The sequence below is a fragment of the Phacochoerus africanus genome, chromosome 13 (genome assembly GCF_016906955.1).
Source record: "Phacochoerus africanus isolate WHEZ1 chromosome 13, ROS_Pafr_v1, whole genome shotgun sequence".
NCBI classification, from domain to species: Eukaryota; Metazoa; Chordata; class Mammalia; order Artiodactyla; family Suidae; genus Phacochoerus; species Phacochoerus africanus.
Genome location: NC_062556.1, coordinates 15551561 through 15567142, shown reverse-complemented (window position 1 = coordinate 15567142; position 15582 = coordinate 15551561). Strand labels below are relative to the sequence as shown.

Here is a 15582-nt window from a genome sequence, read left to right as displayed (position 1 = left end):
ACCGAGGGGGGATATTTAAGAAAAAAGTAATCACTCACGTGAGCCACGCATTTTTAAATTTTTTTTTTTTTTTTTAAATATAGCTGAGTCAAGCAGCTTATCAGGATGAGCTTGAAAGAACTACACGTCATGGTTGCTCTCCAAACCCTATTGAGGAGTTCCCGTCGTGGCTCAGTGGTTAACGAATCCGACTAGGAACCATGAGGTTGCGGGTTCGGTCCCTGGCCTCACTCAGAGGGTTAAGGATCCGGCGTTGCCGTGAGCTGTGGTTGTAGGTTGCAGACGCAGCTCGGATCCTGCATTGCTGTGGCTCTGGGGTAGGCCGGCGGCTACAGCTCCGATTGGACCCCTAGCCTGGGAACCTCCATATGCCGAGGGAGCCGCCCTAGAAAAGGCAAAAAGACAAAAACAAACAAACAAAAAACCCAAACCCCTATCGAGATTTACTACCAAGTTTTTTAAGCTTACAGCAAGATGACTTCTCACAGGGAAATAATTTCATTCTCCCCTAAAATGGATCCAGAGCAAATGAACAAATGTTATCCTAGTATTAAAAAAAAATAAAATAAAAAGTTGGAGAAGTCCTGCCTCAGCCCCCGCCCTGAGGAAATTACCAAGGAGGGAGTAAGGTGCTAGTTAGTGACCACCAGCTTCGCTACTCCTCTGGGATCCAGCAGCTCCCGGCGCCAGGCCGACCCCCCACAAGGGGGCGCAGTGCACAGACACCCCCGCCCCCTCGACCCCCGCCCACTGCGGCTAAGCCAACGGGAAGCCAACACCATCCAATCCAACGGCTGTCCTTGACCACAGGTTTACCTAATTCATCTTTTGATCTCCCCGATGCAAAAAAAGATCGGCTCAGTTCATAGCCCCCGAAGAAGAAGAAGTAGCCCGGTACTTCTCGAAGTAAAGTGCTCGACAGTCCATGGTAGAAGCCCAAGGGGCCGTCTTTGCCAAGGATGCTCTTCACGACAGACCAAACTGTGCTGGGAGGAGACGGAGGCAAAGAGACGGTTAGGGCGGCGGGGGAGGGCGCAGGACGGCCTTCGCTCCCAAGAGCCGCCCGGATGAGGAGGCAGCTGCCTTTATCCACCCAGGCACCCCGGGAGTAAAAGGCTTCTGCAGGAAGGACTCTCCCACAGAAACAACTAGAGTAAGTTTTGCCACTTGAACTATTTTCTATAAAGAGATTTTACTAAAACGGATGCACACATTTCTAGAAACCATCTTATCCGAGATCTAAAAGAGCCAATACCCATTTTTCAAGGATCAAGAAGTGGAACTACAATTATGAGGAGGACTGTCCAAAACTCAGCAAGAATACATCCACTCCCTCGATGCCTATCTCCTCAGCCTTTCTCTGGGTCTGGTGTGTTCTGAGGGAATTGGTTCAGGTGTTTCGGGTTTGCTTTGCGTTAATTCTAAGTGAGCAAGTAAACTTAAATGCTACTTCAAGGCAAGACACAAGAAATGCGCAGGGCTGAGCTACAGCTTTAAGGTGAGACACACCAGGAATTTAATTCTTAGTGGTTGTGTAAGAACTTTTTTATGAAGCAGACTGGAGCCTATGGCAGCCAGAACACACACACTTTCAGTGCCGGCTCCTCTTCCCGCGGGCGGAGGTGGGAGGCACTGTCCTGGGAGGAACAGGGCCAGAAACCACAGCAGTCAGCTTAGTGAGCCCCCAGCTCCTCACTTGGTACCCAGCAGATGACTGGCTCGGACCAGGGAGGGATCAGGTCACCAAGTAACAAACGCCACCTGCTTTTAATTTTGATCTTCCTTCCCAGGCATCAGCCATTAGCTGGCCCTGCCTGGGGCACCCTCTCCTTCTATAAGTTGAACTAACAAAGTAATCCAACTCAGCACCATTAGCCTGCTTCCCATCCAAGTCTTAATGACATGCCACCACGGTGTGGGCATGGCTGTACCTAAAATGCAGACAGCCAATACTTACCTTTGCACAAGGTGTCTGTCTACCTCAGTCCTTTGGGTCTAACAATAACTTTCTTTTAATATTTATTTGTTGCTTTTTAGGGCTGTACACCCGGGGCCTATGGAAGTTCCCAGGCTAGGGGCTGAATCAGAGCCACAGCTGCCGGCCTACACCACAGCCACAGCAACTCGGGATCTGAGCCACGTCTGCGACCTACATCACAGCTCACTGCAATGCCAGATGCTTTAAACCACTGATCAAAGCCAGGGATCAAACCCGCAACCTCATGGATACTAGTCAGATTCTTTTCTGTTACGACACAACGGGAACTCCAATAACTTGCTTTGAAAATACTTTAAAGTAGGGAGTTCCTATTGTGGTTCAGCAGTTAAGACTAGTATCCATGAAGATGCGGGCTTGATCCCTGGCCTCACTCAGTGGGTTAAGGATCCAGTGTTGCTGTGAGCTGCGGTGTGGGTCTCAGACGTGGCTCGAATCCTGCATTGCTGTGGCTGTGGTGCAGGCCGGCAGCGGCAGCTCAGATTCGACCCCTAGCCTGGGAAATTCCCTACGCTACAGGTTCGGCCCGAAAAAGCTTCAAGTACTTCCAAAGGACGCAAAGGCCTCGTTCTGGGTGGTGTTGATGTTGTCTATCTTGATCTGAGCCCTGGTTTACAAAGGCGTGTTCGTTCTGTGACTCTTTGTCAAACTGCCACTTAAGAGTCCTTAGGATTTCTGGGTGTATTCCTGCTGTTGTGTGCACACTGTACTGCAATAAACCTTTAAAGCTTTACACTTTTAGACTCCTAGGCTGTAGGAAAAATAGATTCAAGCTGGTTGTAAGGAATGTCATGGGTGCAGAAAACAGTTTCCTCACTGGATGGCAACAGATGACTCTAAAAACAGTCAGTTTACCTACAGGTTTTTTCCGACAGATTGACTGGCTCTGAGTTCACCTCAGCAATATCCATGGCCAAACCTCTAGTTGGTTAAGATAAATAAGCACATTCTGAGATTAATAAAGATAATAAATTGCTTTTCTTTTTTTTCCCCCCTTTTGCTTTTTAGGTCCACACCCACAGCATACGGAGGGTCCCAGGCTACGGGTCGGTGAGCGGGGCCAGGGATCGAACCTGCGTCCTCATGGATGCTAGTCAGATTCATTAACTACTGAGCCACGACAGGAACTCCAGGATAATAAATTGCTTTTCAAGTCAATCATATACTAAATCACATTGAATTTGATCCAGACATTCGCAGGGTAACTAGAATCTGTTTAAGGCAGAGTTGGAGAGCAACTTGATCACTGAGGACTTGCTACACTTGCAGGGGTTCTGATGAGTGTCTTCAGAATGTGAGCCCTTGTAGGGCCCCCCGAAGGATGAGGGAGGAGAAAGGAAGTTACACTAGGATCTGGGGTGCTCAGCTGAACGCTCACACGCAACTGGAGAGTGAGCCGATATTCATCTCAGAATCCAAACTGGTACTACGAGAGCCAGGCCCTCAGTCCCAAGGCAGCTGCTCAGTGCCTCCCAGGATAGCTGGGGGCAGGCCTTATGTTCTCCTCCCGCCACAAGGGGGGGTAAGCTCCTGCTTTCTCCAGTTCTGGGACATTAAATACTTGCCTCTGCCATTCTATGGCTGGGTGGTGGGTCCAACCAGAACATTATCTCTGACTGGTAGGGGGAAATGTCTGGAATAAATTTTCTCTGCCACTTCATGTTTTTTTTTTTTTTTGGGGGGGGGGGGTCTTTTTTATTTTAGGACTGCACTTGTGGCAAATGGAGATTCCCAGGCTAGAGGTCGAATCAGAGCTACAGCTGCCGACTTACACCAGAGCCACAGCAATGCCAGACCCAAGCCGCGTCTGCAGCCTACACTGCAGCTCACGGCAACACCAGATCATTTAACCCACTGAGCGAAGGCGAGGATGGAACCGGCAGACTAGTTGGGTTTGTCACCACTGAGCCAAGACGGGCACTCCATCTCTACCATTTCATTTTAATGCAACATCAAGTGTAAAAACATGCAGTACACCAAGGCAGCAGAGACAAGGTGTGTGCCCGAGCAGCACTTACTTCTGGCTTTTGGCTATCTTTCCTGACGTCTCCATCTCATACATGGTCTGCAGCCGGCACTTCACCAGCTCGGTGGGGCAGAGGACCAGGGCAGCAAAGGCAGAGGCGAAGGAGCCAGCAGCCGCGTTCTGCAGGTCACTGAAAGCACAGGAGACCAGTACGGCCCAGTTATTCATCCACTGGGCACGCTGAGACTCAGCAGTAAAGGACAGCGAGCGTGAGAGGAGAGGGACGTGTCCCCAGAGCCCACCAGGCACCTGCCGCTTCCTCAGAGGAGCCCACAACCCTGGGAGGTGACAGCCATACCCTAGCGTCCACGTGGGAAAATGATGCCCAGAGAGGACACGTGCTGTGCCCAAAGTCACGCAGCTCCTGAGCGACACCGCCAGGATTCACGCCAGGCCTGCCCGACTGCAAACCCACGCTGGCTTTATTGGGCACAGCACCGTGGCCTGGTCGTTTATGTCCCCCGCTCCAAGTTCCGAGGTTGAAGCGTAATGGGATGGTATTTGGAGGAAGGTAATAGGTTTAGATGAGGCCACGCAGGTGGGGTCCTTGTGATAGTGTCCTAGTCAAAAGGGACCAGGCGAGCTGGCAGGGCACACTCTCCACCAGGTGAGGACACAGCCAGCTGGCCCTCTGCAAACCCTCACCTGACACCAAGTCAGCCAGCACCTCGTTCTTGGATTTTCCAACCTCCAGAACTATGAGAAACAAATGTTTGCTGTTTAAACCACCCAGTCCGTGGTATTTTGTTCTAGCATCACACACGGTGACACAGAAAAACCAAAAAAAACACAGACAGGAAGGAAATATTACACGTGGTCCCACCACCCCAAAACACACAGTATTAATGCTTTAGTGCGTTTGCCACTGAGCTTTACATAAAATTAGGTTCATGGAGTTCCCTGGTGGCCTAGTAGTTACAGCTCTAGCATGTCACTACTGTTGCTTGGGTCACTGCTGTGGTGCAGGTTTGATCCCTGGCCCAGGAACTTCCACATGCCGTAGGCACAGCCAAAAGAACCCCCACCCCCAAAAAAAACAAACCTCCTAGGTTCTAAGGCCATCCCCCATGCCCCAAATCCAGCTGGGAGCAGCCAAAAGTATAATGTCACTGCCACTGGTGAAAACCCAAGATAAATTTTTAACCAAAAAGTTGCTCATCGCCAAAAGATTCCCCAGCTCAGCTGATGATCTCCTGGTCCTCAGGTGCCCCGAGGCATGAGGGGCTGAGCTGGTGCCGCAGGAGGAGAGCAGCCAATGAGTCATCAAACCCCACGTTGTAGGGCAAGTGGCGAAGCTGGAAATCTCAACGGAGGAATGAATGTGCATAAATGGAACAATTCATCTCATGTGGGTTAGTGCCAACAGCCTCAGTCACCAGGTGGGTGGCAAAGCTGGAACCCAGTAAGAGTTCAAGGATGCGGGGGGAAGTATGAGAAACAATCGTCAGGAAGACTCCTGAGAGGTCATGCAGCTCAGAAAAGGAGCTCCTCTCCAAACCCCAAGACAGCACCTCCGGCATGTGGTGGGGACGGCCTCCAACTGGGCAGGAAGGACTGAGCTGCTCACAGCTGGACAACTGGCCTCAGCACTTACCCGATAAGTGCCAGCCTCTGCTGTCACTGGACGGCCAGGACAGCTCAGACCTCCAGGAGCCCCGATTTAACCCCCCACCCCCGCCACCTGCCCAGATAGAGAGGTTCCCTCACCATCTCCCTCCAATCTGTGAGCAGAAGCCTAAAGACCTCCCACACTCAACTGCCCTAAAGTTATAAGAAACTAATGGCTCAGACACGACTATAGCAAACCTCATTTTAATGCACTTTTTTATTGCACTTTACATTTTTTAAAAATTGAAGGGGAGGTTCCTGTCGTGGCGCAGTGGTTAACGAATCCAACTAAGAACCATGAGGTTGTGGGTTGTTTGATCCCTGGCCTCGCTCAGCGGGTTAAAGATCTGGTGTTGCCGTGAGCTGTGGTGTAGGTCGCAACGTGGCTTGGATTTAGTGTGGCTGTGGCTGTATTGCTCGGCAGCTACAGCTCCAATTAGACCCCTAGCCTGGGAACCTCCACATGCCGTGGGTGTAGCCCTAGGAAAGAAAAAAAAAAAGAATTGAAGGTTTATGGCCACTGTGTGTTGTCAGATGATGCTTAGCATTTTTTAGCAATAAAATGGGTTTTTTTGGGTTTTTTTTGTCTTTTTGCCATTTCTTGGGCCGCTCCCGCAGCATATGGAGTTCCCCAGGCTAGGGGTCTAATCGGAGCTGTGGCTGCCAGCCTACGCCAGAGCCACAGCAGTGCAGGATCCGAGCCGCGTCTGCAACCTACACCACAGCTCACGGCAACGCCGGATCTTTAACCCGCTGAGCGAGGCCAGGGATCGAACCCGCAACCTCATGGTTCCTAGTCGGATTCGTTAACCACTGCGCCACGATGGGAACTCCAGCAATAAAATGTTTTTAAATTAAGGTAGGAACATTTCCTTCTGAGACATAATGCTATTGCACAGCTAAACTACAGCCTAGTGTAAACCTAACTTTACATGCCCTGAGAAACCAAAAAATTCAAGAGATGGTCTAGAACCAAACATGGAGTACCTGCCTAAAAGCAGGGGCCACCTCCCATCTGGGCCTGATTTCCTATCCCTAGGGGCCTGGCCTCCGAGGGATGGGAGTTAGGCACCCAGGGCCAAGTCAGCCAGTTAGCAGCCAGGTCTCCGAATTGGCCTGGAGCAAGCTTTCTTTCAGGAGGAAACACCGCCTCCTGCAGCACGGCCTTCCTTTTGTTTTTAGAGAAGGACAGGTCAGACCCGCTTACAGGACAGCTGGGAGCGTAGGGCACACCGCTGGGAACTGCCTGACACTGCGTCCCATCCCTCCCGCTTCACTCCAACTTGGCTCGTTTGTCAAAACCAAAGCTTAAATGGTTTCTGTCTCTCAGCCAGCCTGCAGATCCTTACTCTGCCTCCCTCGGGGACTGTCAACCTGCTGACAGCCGCAGTCACTTGGTGTCATTGACCAGGGTTTGCCAGTGTTGCTGGAACAAAGGTGGCATCAATAAATGGAGACGCCTAGTCCATCTAAGATGCAGCAACACCTGAAGGAGCCCCACGCACAGCTGCAGTGCAACGACAAGACCAAAGCAGATCTGCGGTGGACTATGGCTTTTTAATCAACACTTTCACCTACCAGACACGGAGGACACGGGGCCCCAGGCTGTGCCTAGAGTACGAACTTTTATTTTTTTTGGCCACACCCACAGCATGTGGAAATTCTCAGGCCAGGGATCAAATCTGTGCCACAACAACAATCCGAGCCACAGCAGTGACAATGCTGGGCCCTTAACCCACTGAGCCACCAGGGAACTCCCTAAAAAACGTTTGTAACTGAAACTCAAACAGCAATAGGCACAGAATGTGATTTTGTAAGAATTCACTGTCGTGTCACCCAGTCAACACACATGTACCTGAACACTTACGGTGCGTCAGACCTTGTCCAGCCAAAGGTGAAAAGAGACTACTACATGGGAAGTGTTCGACCTGAGAACAAATATTTATAGCATCACCGCATAAGTTCCCAACAGGCGCTTACAAGCAGTTCTTCCCTTTGCTGCTTCTGCTTAATTATTAATCTTTTCCCTAGACCTGACCCCTATAAAGCACTCCAGAGTCCGCCTGTGGTCTTATGGGAAGAATGCTGCACGGGGGCTCACAAGACACGGGCTGCAGTCCTGACTCTGTCACTTATTAACCCAGTGATCTTCAGTGTTGTCAGTATCTGCACCGGAGTTTGCCCGTCTATAAAGCAGAGACCACCACCTGCCTGGATGTTCCCCCAGGACCATGGCGAGGGCGAAAAAGGCCTGACATGAAGACTCTCAGGCAGCAGGTACTCAACGGTAATAAGCAACCACTGTCCTGCACGATGAGAAAGCAGCAGCCCCTCTGCTCCCCGAGTTCAAGAAAGATGAGTGTGTGGGGTCTGGCTGAGTGCAAGAGGAAGCTTTCTCGTGTGGCTGTTGTTTCCCTGTTCTTCTCTAAGGATGCCCAAAGGAGTTCCTGTCATGGCTCAGTGGTTAATGAATCTGACTAGGAACCATGAGGTTGCAGGTTTGATCCCTGGCTTCGCTCAGTGGGTTAAGGATCCAGTATTGCCATGAGCTGTGGTGTAGGTCGCAGATGCAGCTCGGATCCCATGTTGCTGTGGCTCTGGCACAGGCCAGCAGCTACAGCTCTGATTACACCCCTAGCCTGGGAACCTCCATATGCCGCAGGTGCGGCCATAGAAAAGACAAACGACAACAACAGCAAAAAAAAAAAAAAACAACCAAACAAAAAGGATGCCCAAGGAGACCTAAAGTCACAGTGTCCTTTCAGTCCATCTCTACTGTGAGATACGCAGAAGATAAACCAGGAGAAGGCAGTATTTCTTTACTTCCTCCTTTTGCCTGACCTCTCCCTCCTGGAGGGTCCTAGGACCTGTACTCAATCCTATAAACATTATTTCCCTGGGTGATTTCATCCCGAGCCTTTAAAAAACAAATTCCAGGAGTTCCCATCATGGCACAGCAGTAATGAACCCAACTTGTATCCATGAGGATGTGGGTACAGTCCCTGGCCTTGCTTAGTGGGTTAAGGATCTGGCATTGCCAAGAGCTGTGGTATAGGTCACAGACACGGCTCAGATCCCACGTGCTGTGGCGTAGGCCGGCAGCTGTAGCTCTGATTTGACCCCTAGCTTGGCAACCTCCATAAGCCGCACCTGTGGCCACATAAAGGAAAGAAAAAAAATTTTCATCAAAATAGGAGTCCTTGGTGCTCCCTGGTGGCACAGCAGGTTAAGATCTGTCATTGTCACTGCAGTGGTTCAGGTCGGATCCCTGGTCCAGGAACTTCCACATGCCAAGGGGGCAGCCAAAAAAAGATAGGATTACTGCCCATAAACAGACACATCTTCAGGCACCCCCGGAGAACACATCTGTACTAAAGGAACCTATTTTAGCCACGTGGGACCTGTAGTTGCAGCAGGGTCTCAAATTCCTACCATGACAGCCAACAAGACTGCCCTTTGCAACCACAAAGCTGACACTGTAATTTTAAATGATTTAAAATTGCTTGAAGGAGCAAAGGCTAAACATCCCAGTGGTTTCTGAATTCCTTTTAGTCTCTGTTTAATAAATACCCAAGGGCTGACCGAGCACATGCCAAAGTCTGATGTTTGCAGCAGACGCGGCCAAGGAAGCAACAGGTTCACCGGAATCCTCGCAGATGCTCTATCCTTTCCTAAAACGCCAGTGTCCCCTCAAGCCTATTTATTTGGCTTTTCGAATGCACTGCATTCGGACACACTGCTGATGATGTGGAGCCCAGAACTGGGATCCTAAGCTGCATCTATGGTTTAGGTCCCGCACGTCTGCCCACAGGGACATGGCACCAATAGCACCTGAAAAGCGCCCTCCTTCATGTGGGGTGGCTGGTTCTCTCTGGTGGACTGTGGGCAACACTCCCTTTGTACAACACGTATGTGCTTTCCAAGCTGTCTGGGATGGCAACGTCTGGCTCCATAATCAGAAAGAAAGCAGTGGTTTTTTACAAAGGAAACGCCCTTCCCCATAAGGTCTCTTAAAAATCTTGACTGTGCAAGTGTTTTTCAAAGCAAATGCAGTGTCGGCGACCTCAACTCACCTCAGCTTCGCCTGCCTGTCCAGTCCCGCCACCTTCCGCACCACCTGCTGGCAGAAGCCGTAGCACATGAAGAGGACGGAGTTCTCGGCGATGTTGGCGATCAGTGCCGGGCTGGTCCCCTTGTAGAAGCCCCGGAAGCCCACCTGCGAGTAGGTCTTGAGGCAGCAGTCGGTGAGGCCCCTGTACAGGTCGGGAAACGTCTGCATCTTCACTTTCATCGTGTCGAAGGGCTGCCCGGTCAGGACGCACGCTGTGCCCCCTGCAAGCAGGACAGAGTCCTCGTCCAGCCCAGTCCATGGCTGAGTGCTGGGGTGAGGCCCCGAGGACCCGTGGAGAGGAGAGAGGGCAGCTCAGCTCAAGGCTGACCTCTGGGTCACCTTGCTGGGACCGCACCCCCCCTCAGACCTTCTTGCCCAGTCCAGTAAAACTTCTAGCAGGTTCCTCCCAACCCCAGCCGGGAGGGAGCTCAGACTCACGAGGGGAGAGAGACATGTGTTCAACAGTCAGAGCCACAGGATGCAAACGTGTGATGTGCATCCGGGAGCACTGGTCAGAGGGGCCTGGCTCTGCAGTGAGATCCTGGGCAAGTGATGTGACTTCTGAGCCTACTGGGTTAGCATGAGGATTAACAAAAATGGATGAGAAAGCTCAACATAATGACAGCTCTACAAGTGGCTGAGTAGCAGTTAGTGTGTATGAGTGTGTGTGTCTCCACATAAAAAGAAGGGGAGGGGCAGAGTCTGGGGAGTTTATCACTGTTGCCTGCTGCCCAGTGGTACTGATGGCCATCAGAAAAATCACAGCAATAGGCCCCAGGCAAAGATAACAAAGAGTCTGACTAATTAGTCTCTGGAGAGCTAAATGTTTGATCCAATGGGAAAACCACATATTTGGACTCAACCAACTAGTGATCTGTATTCAGAAAGGAAATGGATTGAAACCTACCTTTGCTTAGATAGATCATACATGTTTTTATACTGTAAGACTATTAAATATAGCAAAATCTAAATTGCAGTTGAATTGCTTTAATTAAAATTCTGACTGTAAGGAAAAGAATGAACCATAAACCCTGAAGTAGGAGTTCCCATCCTGGCACAGTGGAAACGAATCCGACCAGGAACAATGAGGTTGCGGGTTCGATCCCTGGCCTTTCTCAGTGGGTTAAGGATCTGGAGTTGCTGTGAGCTGTATGGTAGGTCATAGAAGTGGCTTGGATCCCATGTTGCTGTGGCTGTGGTGTAGGATGGGAGCTATAGCTCTGATTCGACCCCTAGCCTGGGAACCTCCATATGCCGCGGGTGCGGCTCTAAAAAGACAAAGAGACAAAAAATAAAAATAAAGAAACCCTAAAGTATCCCCAAGCCCTGGACTGGGTCTGCACTTAGGAAAGTACCACTGGCAAACGGATCCACCTCCCCTTGGGCCCGAGACGGCCCCCTGCTTGTGTCAGGAAACAACCATCACGGGATAAGCTTAACAAAGCCTCAACAAAATTGAAGACAAGGCTTACATATAATACTTTTAAAATTCAATTTCCTATCTTTGACATAATACATAGTTCCTCCAACTAAGTTGTGGCAAGTAGAGATGGAGGCAGGATTGCTAAGAATAACTCTCAGGATCCAGGACCAAGACAGCAAAGGAGGAGGACGTGGTGCTCACTTTCTCCCCCGAACACATAAAAAAATCTACACATAGGATGGCAGAGTAACAGCACGTGAGGCTCCCCTACTCCCACAAATACACTGAGAATGCATCTACATGCGGAACTATTTGCACAGAAAATTTGCTTAAAACTGACAAAGACCTCAGGATTATGACAGCAAGAAAAACTTCATGAAACAAGATAGGACAAAAGAAAGAAGATGGAAGAAAAAGAGAGGAGAGAAAGGAAGTGAGGTGGGACCTGCGCCCCAGGAGGGCGCTGGAAAGAGGAAAAGCTCCTGCACCCTGGGAGCATTCCCCCACCAGCCGGATCAGCAGAGATGGAGGAACTCTGGACAACTGGCGTGAAGCAGTTAAAACACAAACAATCCTCCACCAATGGTCAGGGCCCCAGGTATCCACATGCAGGTGCCAGCAGGTGTCAGGGACTAAAACTCTGGCCTTAGAGATCAGACCCAAAGAGAGAGCTGGGGATGGCTATGTGGGAACAAACAGGGCTTGGTCTTGCAGAAACGGCAGCCTGGAGGGGCTGGAGTATGAGAAGACCACAATTGAGGAAGTGGCAACTGAGGAAACCAGTCGGGCTTAGAGGCTAGATGCCATTGTTTGGGGGTGCTGGAAAGAAGGGGCAGGAGCCACCATGATAGCCTTGTTCCCTGCATGCATGATTCCCCAGCTGCAGGATGCTGTCTGCTTCAGCTCTGAAAGCCATGTGGTAGTGGCTGCCTAGCAACACCTGGGAAGCAGCCCCACCCATAGGGCTGCAGAGATCTTCGAGAAGGTAGACTAAACCCCTGGGGAGTAACAGAAGCTCCCAGCTCCTGCCAGTGGCCTCCGCGCTAGTGGCACCCATCCCATGCCCGAAGAGCCATCGGCATCTATTTCCCACAGGAGCCACAAACTGCCTGATTGGGAAAAGGTCCACAGCTCAGCCCAGTGGCTCTGCAGGGACCCACACTAGCGGGACCCAATTTGTGCCAAAATATTCGAGAGAGGGATGCCCATGCACTCCCCCTGCCAGAGCTACAGGCTGCCCAGCTAGAGAAAAGCACATGCTACAGGGCTCCTGCCAGTGGCCCCATGAGGGACCATGCCAGTGGCACTCATTCCGCACCAAGGGAGCTGTGGGAGACCCACTGGTCCACATTCCAATTTGCAGCAGCTACAGAGAGCACTCTTGTCAGCAGCCAGACGGGGGAGGGACCAGCAGAAGTGCAGATCCCAAAGAGAGGCTTTTAGCAACAGTTAGGAAGCAGTTCCCACCTCTGGGGCTATAGGGAGAGATCCCTAGAGTGGCTGAACAAGGGGAGGGACTGCAAAATGGTACCTGCAGCTACAGAGAGCAGTCCCTAGAGCCTTCCCTGTTAAGGGAGGGGCTAAAGGAGCAAATGCTAACATTGCAAGCTATAGGAAATAGTCCCAAGAGCTACCTAGAAGCAGGATGGGTCACAGAAGCTGTCCCCACATGCTATAAGAGCAGTCCTGTGAACTGTGAATCACTGCCAACCCCCTCACACACCCCATCCCTAGCAGCCACCCAGCTCCAGGAGAGGTAGTGTGATACCACTGCTCCCATCACATGTTCTGGGTACAGATGAACTGCTGTCACCCCTGAGAACTCTAGGACTAGACAGCTGCTGCTGCATTGACATACCTGCTGTCAAGGGGACAATCAACAGAAAGGTAGACACTATGAGATGACAAAGAAGTAGCTTTCACACAAAGGAACAAGGCAAAAACCACTAAATGATGAGGAGAAAGGCAATCTTTGTGAAAAAGAATTCAGACTGATGACAGTAAAGATGATCCAAGATCTTGGAAAAAGAAGGGAGACAGATTGAGAACTTAAAAGAAATGTTTATCAAAGAGCTAGAGGATCTAAAGAGCAAGATGAATAGCACAATATCTGAAATGAAAAATACACTAGAAGGAATCAATAGCAGGATAACGGAAGCAGCAGAACAAGTGAGTAAGGTGGAAGACAGTCGTGGAATCCACTGCCATAAAACAGAATAAAGAAAACAGAATGAAAAGAACTGGGGAGAGTCTAAGAGACCTCTGGAGCAATATTAAAGATACCAACATTTGTATCATAGGGGTTCCAGAAAGAGCAAAGAGAGGGAGAAAGTGCCAGAGAAAATATCTTAAGAGATTACAGCCAAAAACTTCCATAATATGGGAAAGGAAACACTCAAGTTGAGGAAACAGAGAATCCCATGCAGGCCAAATCCAATGAGGAACACAGTGAGACACACACTAAACTGACAAAAATTAAATACAAAGAAAAAAAAATATATTAAAAAGCCATTAAGGGAAAAGCAACAAATAACATACAAAGGAACCCCCATAAGGATAACAGCTGATTTTTCAGAAGAAAGTGTACAAGCCAGAAGAGAGTGGCAAGATATATTTGAGGTGATGAAGGGGAGGAACCTAGACCCGAGAATACTCTACCCAGCAAAGCTCTCATTCAGGAGTTCCCGTTGTGGCGCAGTGGTTAACGAATCCGTCTAGGAACCATGAGGTTGCGGGTTCGGTCCCTGCCCTTGCTCAGTGGGTTAACGATCCAGCGTTGCTGTGAGCTGTGGTGTAGGTTGCAGACGCGGCTCGGATCCCGCGTTGCTGTGGCTCTGGTGTAGGCTGGTAGCAACAGCTCCAATTGGTTCCCTAGCCTGGGAACCTCCATATGCCGCGAGAGCAGCCCCAGAAAAGCAAAAAGACAAAATATATATATATATATATAATGGGAAGCACAGATCAAATAGCTATAACAGACACAGAGCTAAAAAAGAAAAGCACGACAAACATAATACTAAATATGGTCAGTAAATCCAAGAGAAGACAACAAAAGAAGGGAAGAAGAAAAAAGACCCAAAATAACAATCCATAAAAATTAACAAAATGACAATAAGTACATAGCTATCCATAATTACATTGAATGTAAATGGATTAAATGCTCTAACTAAAAGACACAGACTTAAAGAATGGATACAAAAGCAAGACCTATATATATTCTGTATACTAGAGATCCACTTCAAATCTGAGGACACATACAGACTTAAAGTGAGGGGGTGGAAGAAAATATTACATGCACATGGAAATCAAAGAAAAGCAGAAATAGCAATACTTGTATCAGATAAAACAGACTTTAAATAAAGAAGGTCACAAGAGACAAAGAAGGATACTACATAATGATTAAAGGATCAATCCAAGAGGAAAACATAACAATTGTAAATATATATGCACCCAACATAGAAGCACCACAATATATAAGGCAACTACTAACAGCCATAAAAGGAGAAATCAACACTGACACAGTAATAGTGAGGGACTTTAACACCCCACTTACAGCCATGGACAGATGTTCCAGATGTAAAGTCAACAAGGACACACAGACCTTAAATATACTAGACCAAACAGACTTAAAATAGACTTCTGGTATCTATAGAACTTTCCACCCCAAAGCAGCAGAATATACTTTCTTCTCAAGTGTGCACATGGAATATTCTCCAGCCTAGATCACATCTCAGTTCACAGATCAAGCACTGGTAACCTTTTAAAAATTAAAATTATTTCAAGAATTTTCTCTGACCAAAATACTATGAGACTAGAAATCAACTACAAGAAAAAATAAATAAATAAAAAACACAAACTCATGGAAGCTAAACAATATACTACTAAAGAATCAATGGATCACTGAAGAAATCAAAGAGGAAATTAAAATATACTTAGAGACAATGAAGAAATGACAATGAAGATGAAATAATCCAAAACTTAGGGGACACAGCAAAAGCAGTTCTGAGGGAAGTTTATAGAAAAACAACCTTATCTCAGGAAAGAAGAAAAACTCAAATAAACAACCTAAACTTACACCTTAAACATCTAGAGAAGGAAGAATAGACCAAGCCCAAAATTAGTTGAAGTAATCATAAAGATTAGAGCAGAAATAACAGAGAGACAAAGAAAACAATAGAGAGTATCAATGAAACCAAAAGTTGGTTCTTTGAAAAGATCAACAAAATAAACCTTTAGCTAGACTCATCAAGAAAAAAAGGGAGAGGGTTCAAATCAAAATTAGAAATGAAAGAGAAGTTACAACTGACACTGCAGAAATACAAAGGATCATGAGACTACTATGAGCAACTGTACACCAATAAAATGGACAACCTAGAAGAAATGAACAGATTCTTACAAAGGTACAACCTACCAAAACT

The 15582-nt window shown here is 48.5% G+C and overlaps 1 protein-coding gene across 1 annotated transcript in view; it reads right to left on the bottom strand.

Annotated features, from left to right (window-relative positions):
* SLC25A15 (solute carrier family 25 member 15) overlaps positions 1-15582 on the bottom strand; it is a 48610-nt gene that overhangs the window by 7338 nt on the left and 25690 nt on the right. Inside the window, exons 3-5 of the mRNA XM_047756091.1 lie at positions 9704-9962; positions 4015-4152; positions 817-986 (exon numbers count right to left, since the gene is read on the bottom strand). Coding sequence (XP_047612047.1) covers positions 817-986; positions 4015-4152; positions 9704-9962 — 567 coding nt within the window. The remainder of the gene's footprint in view (positions 1-816; positions 987-4014; positions 4153-9703; positions 9963-15582) is intronic.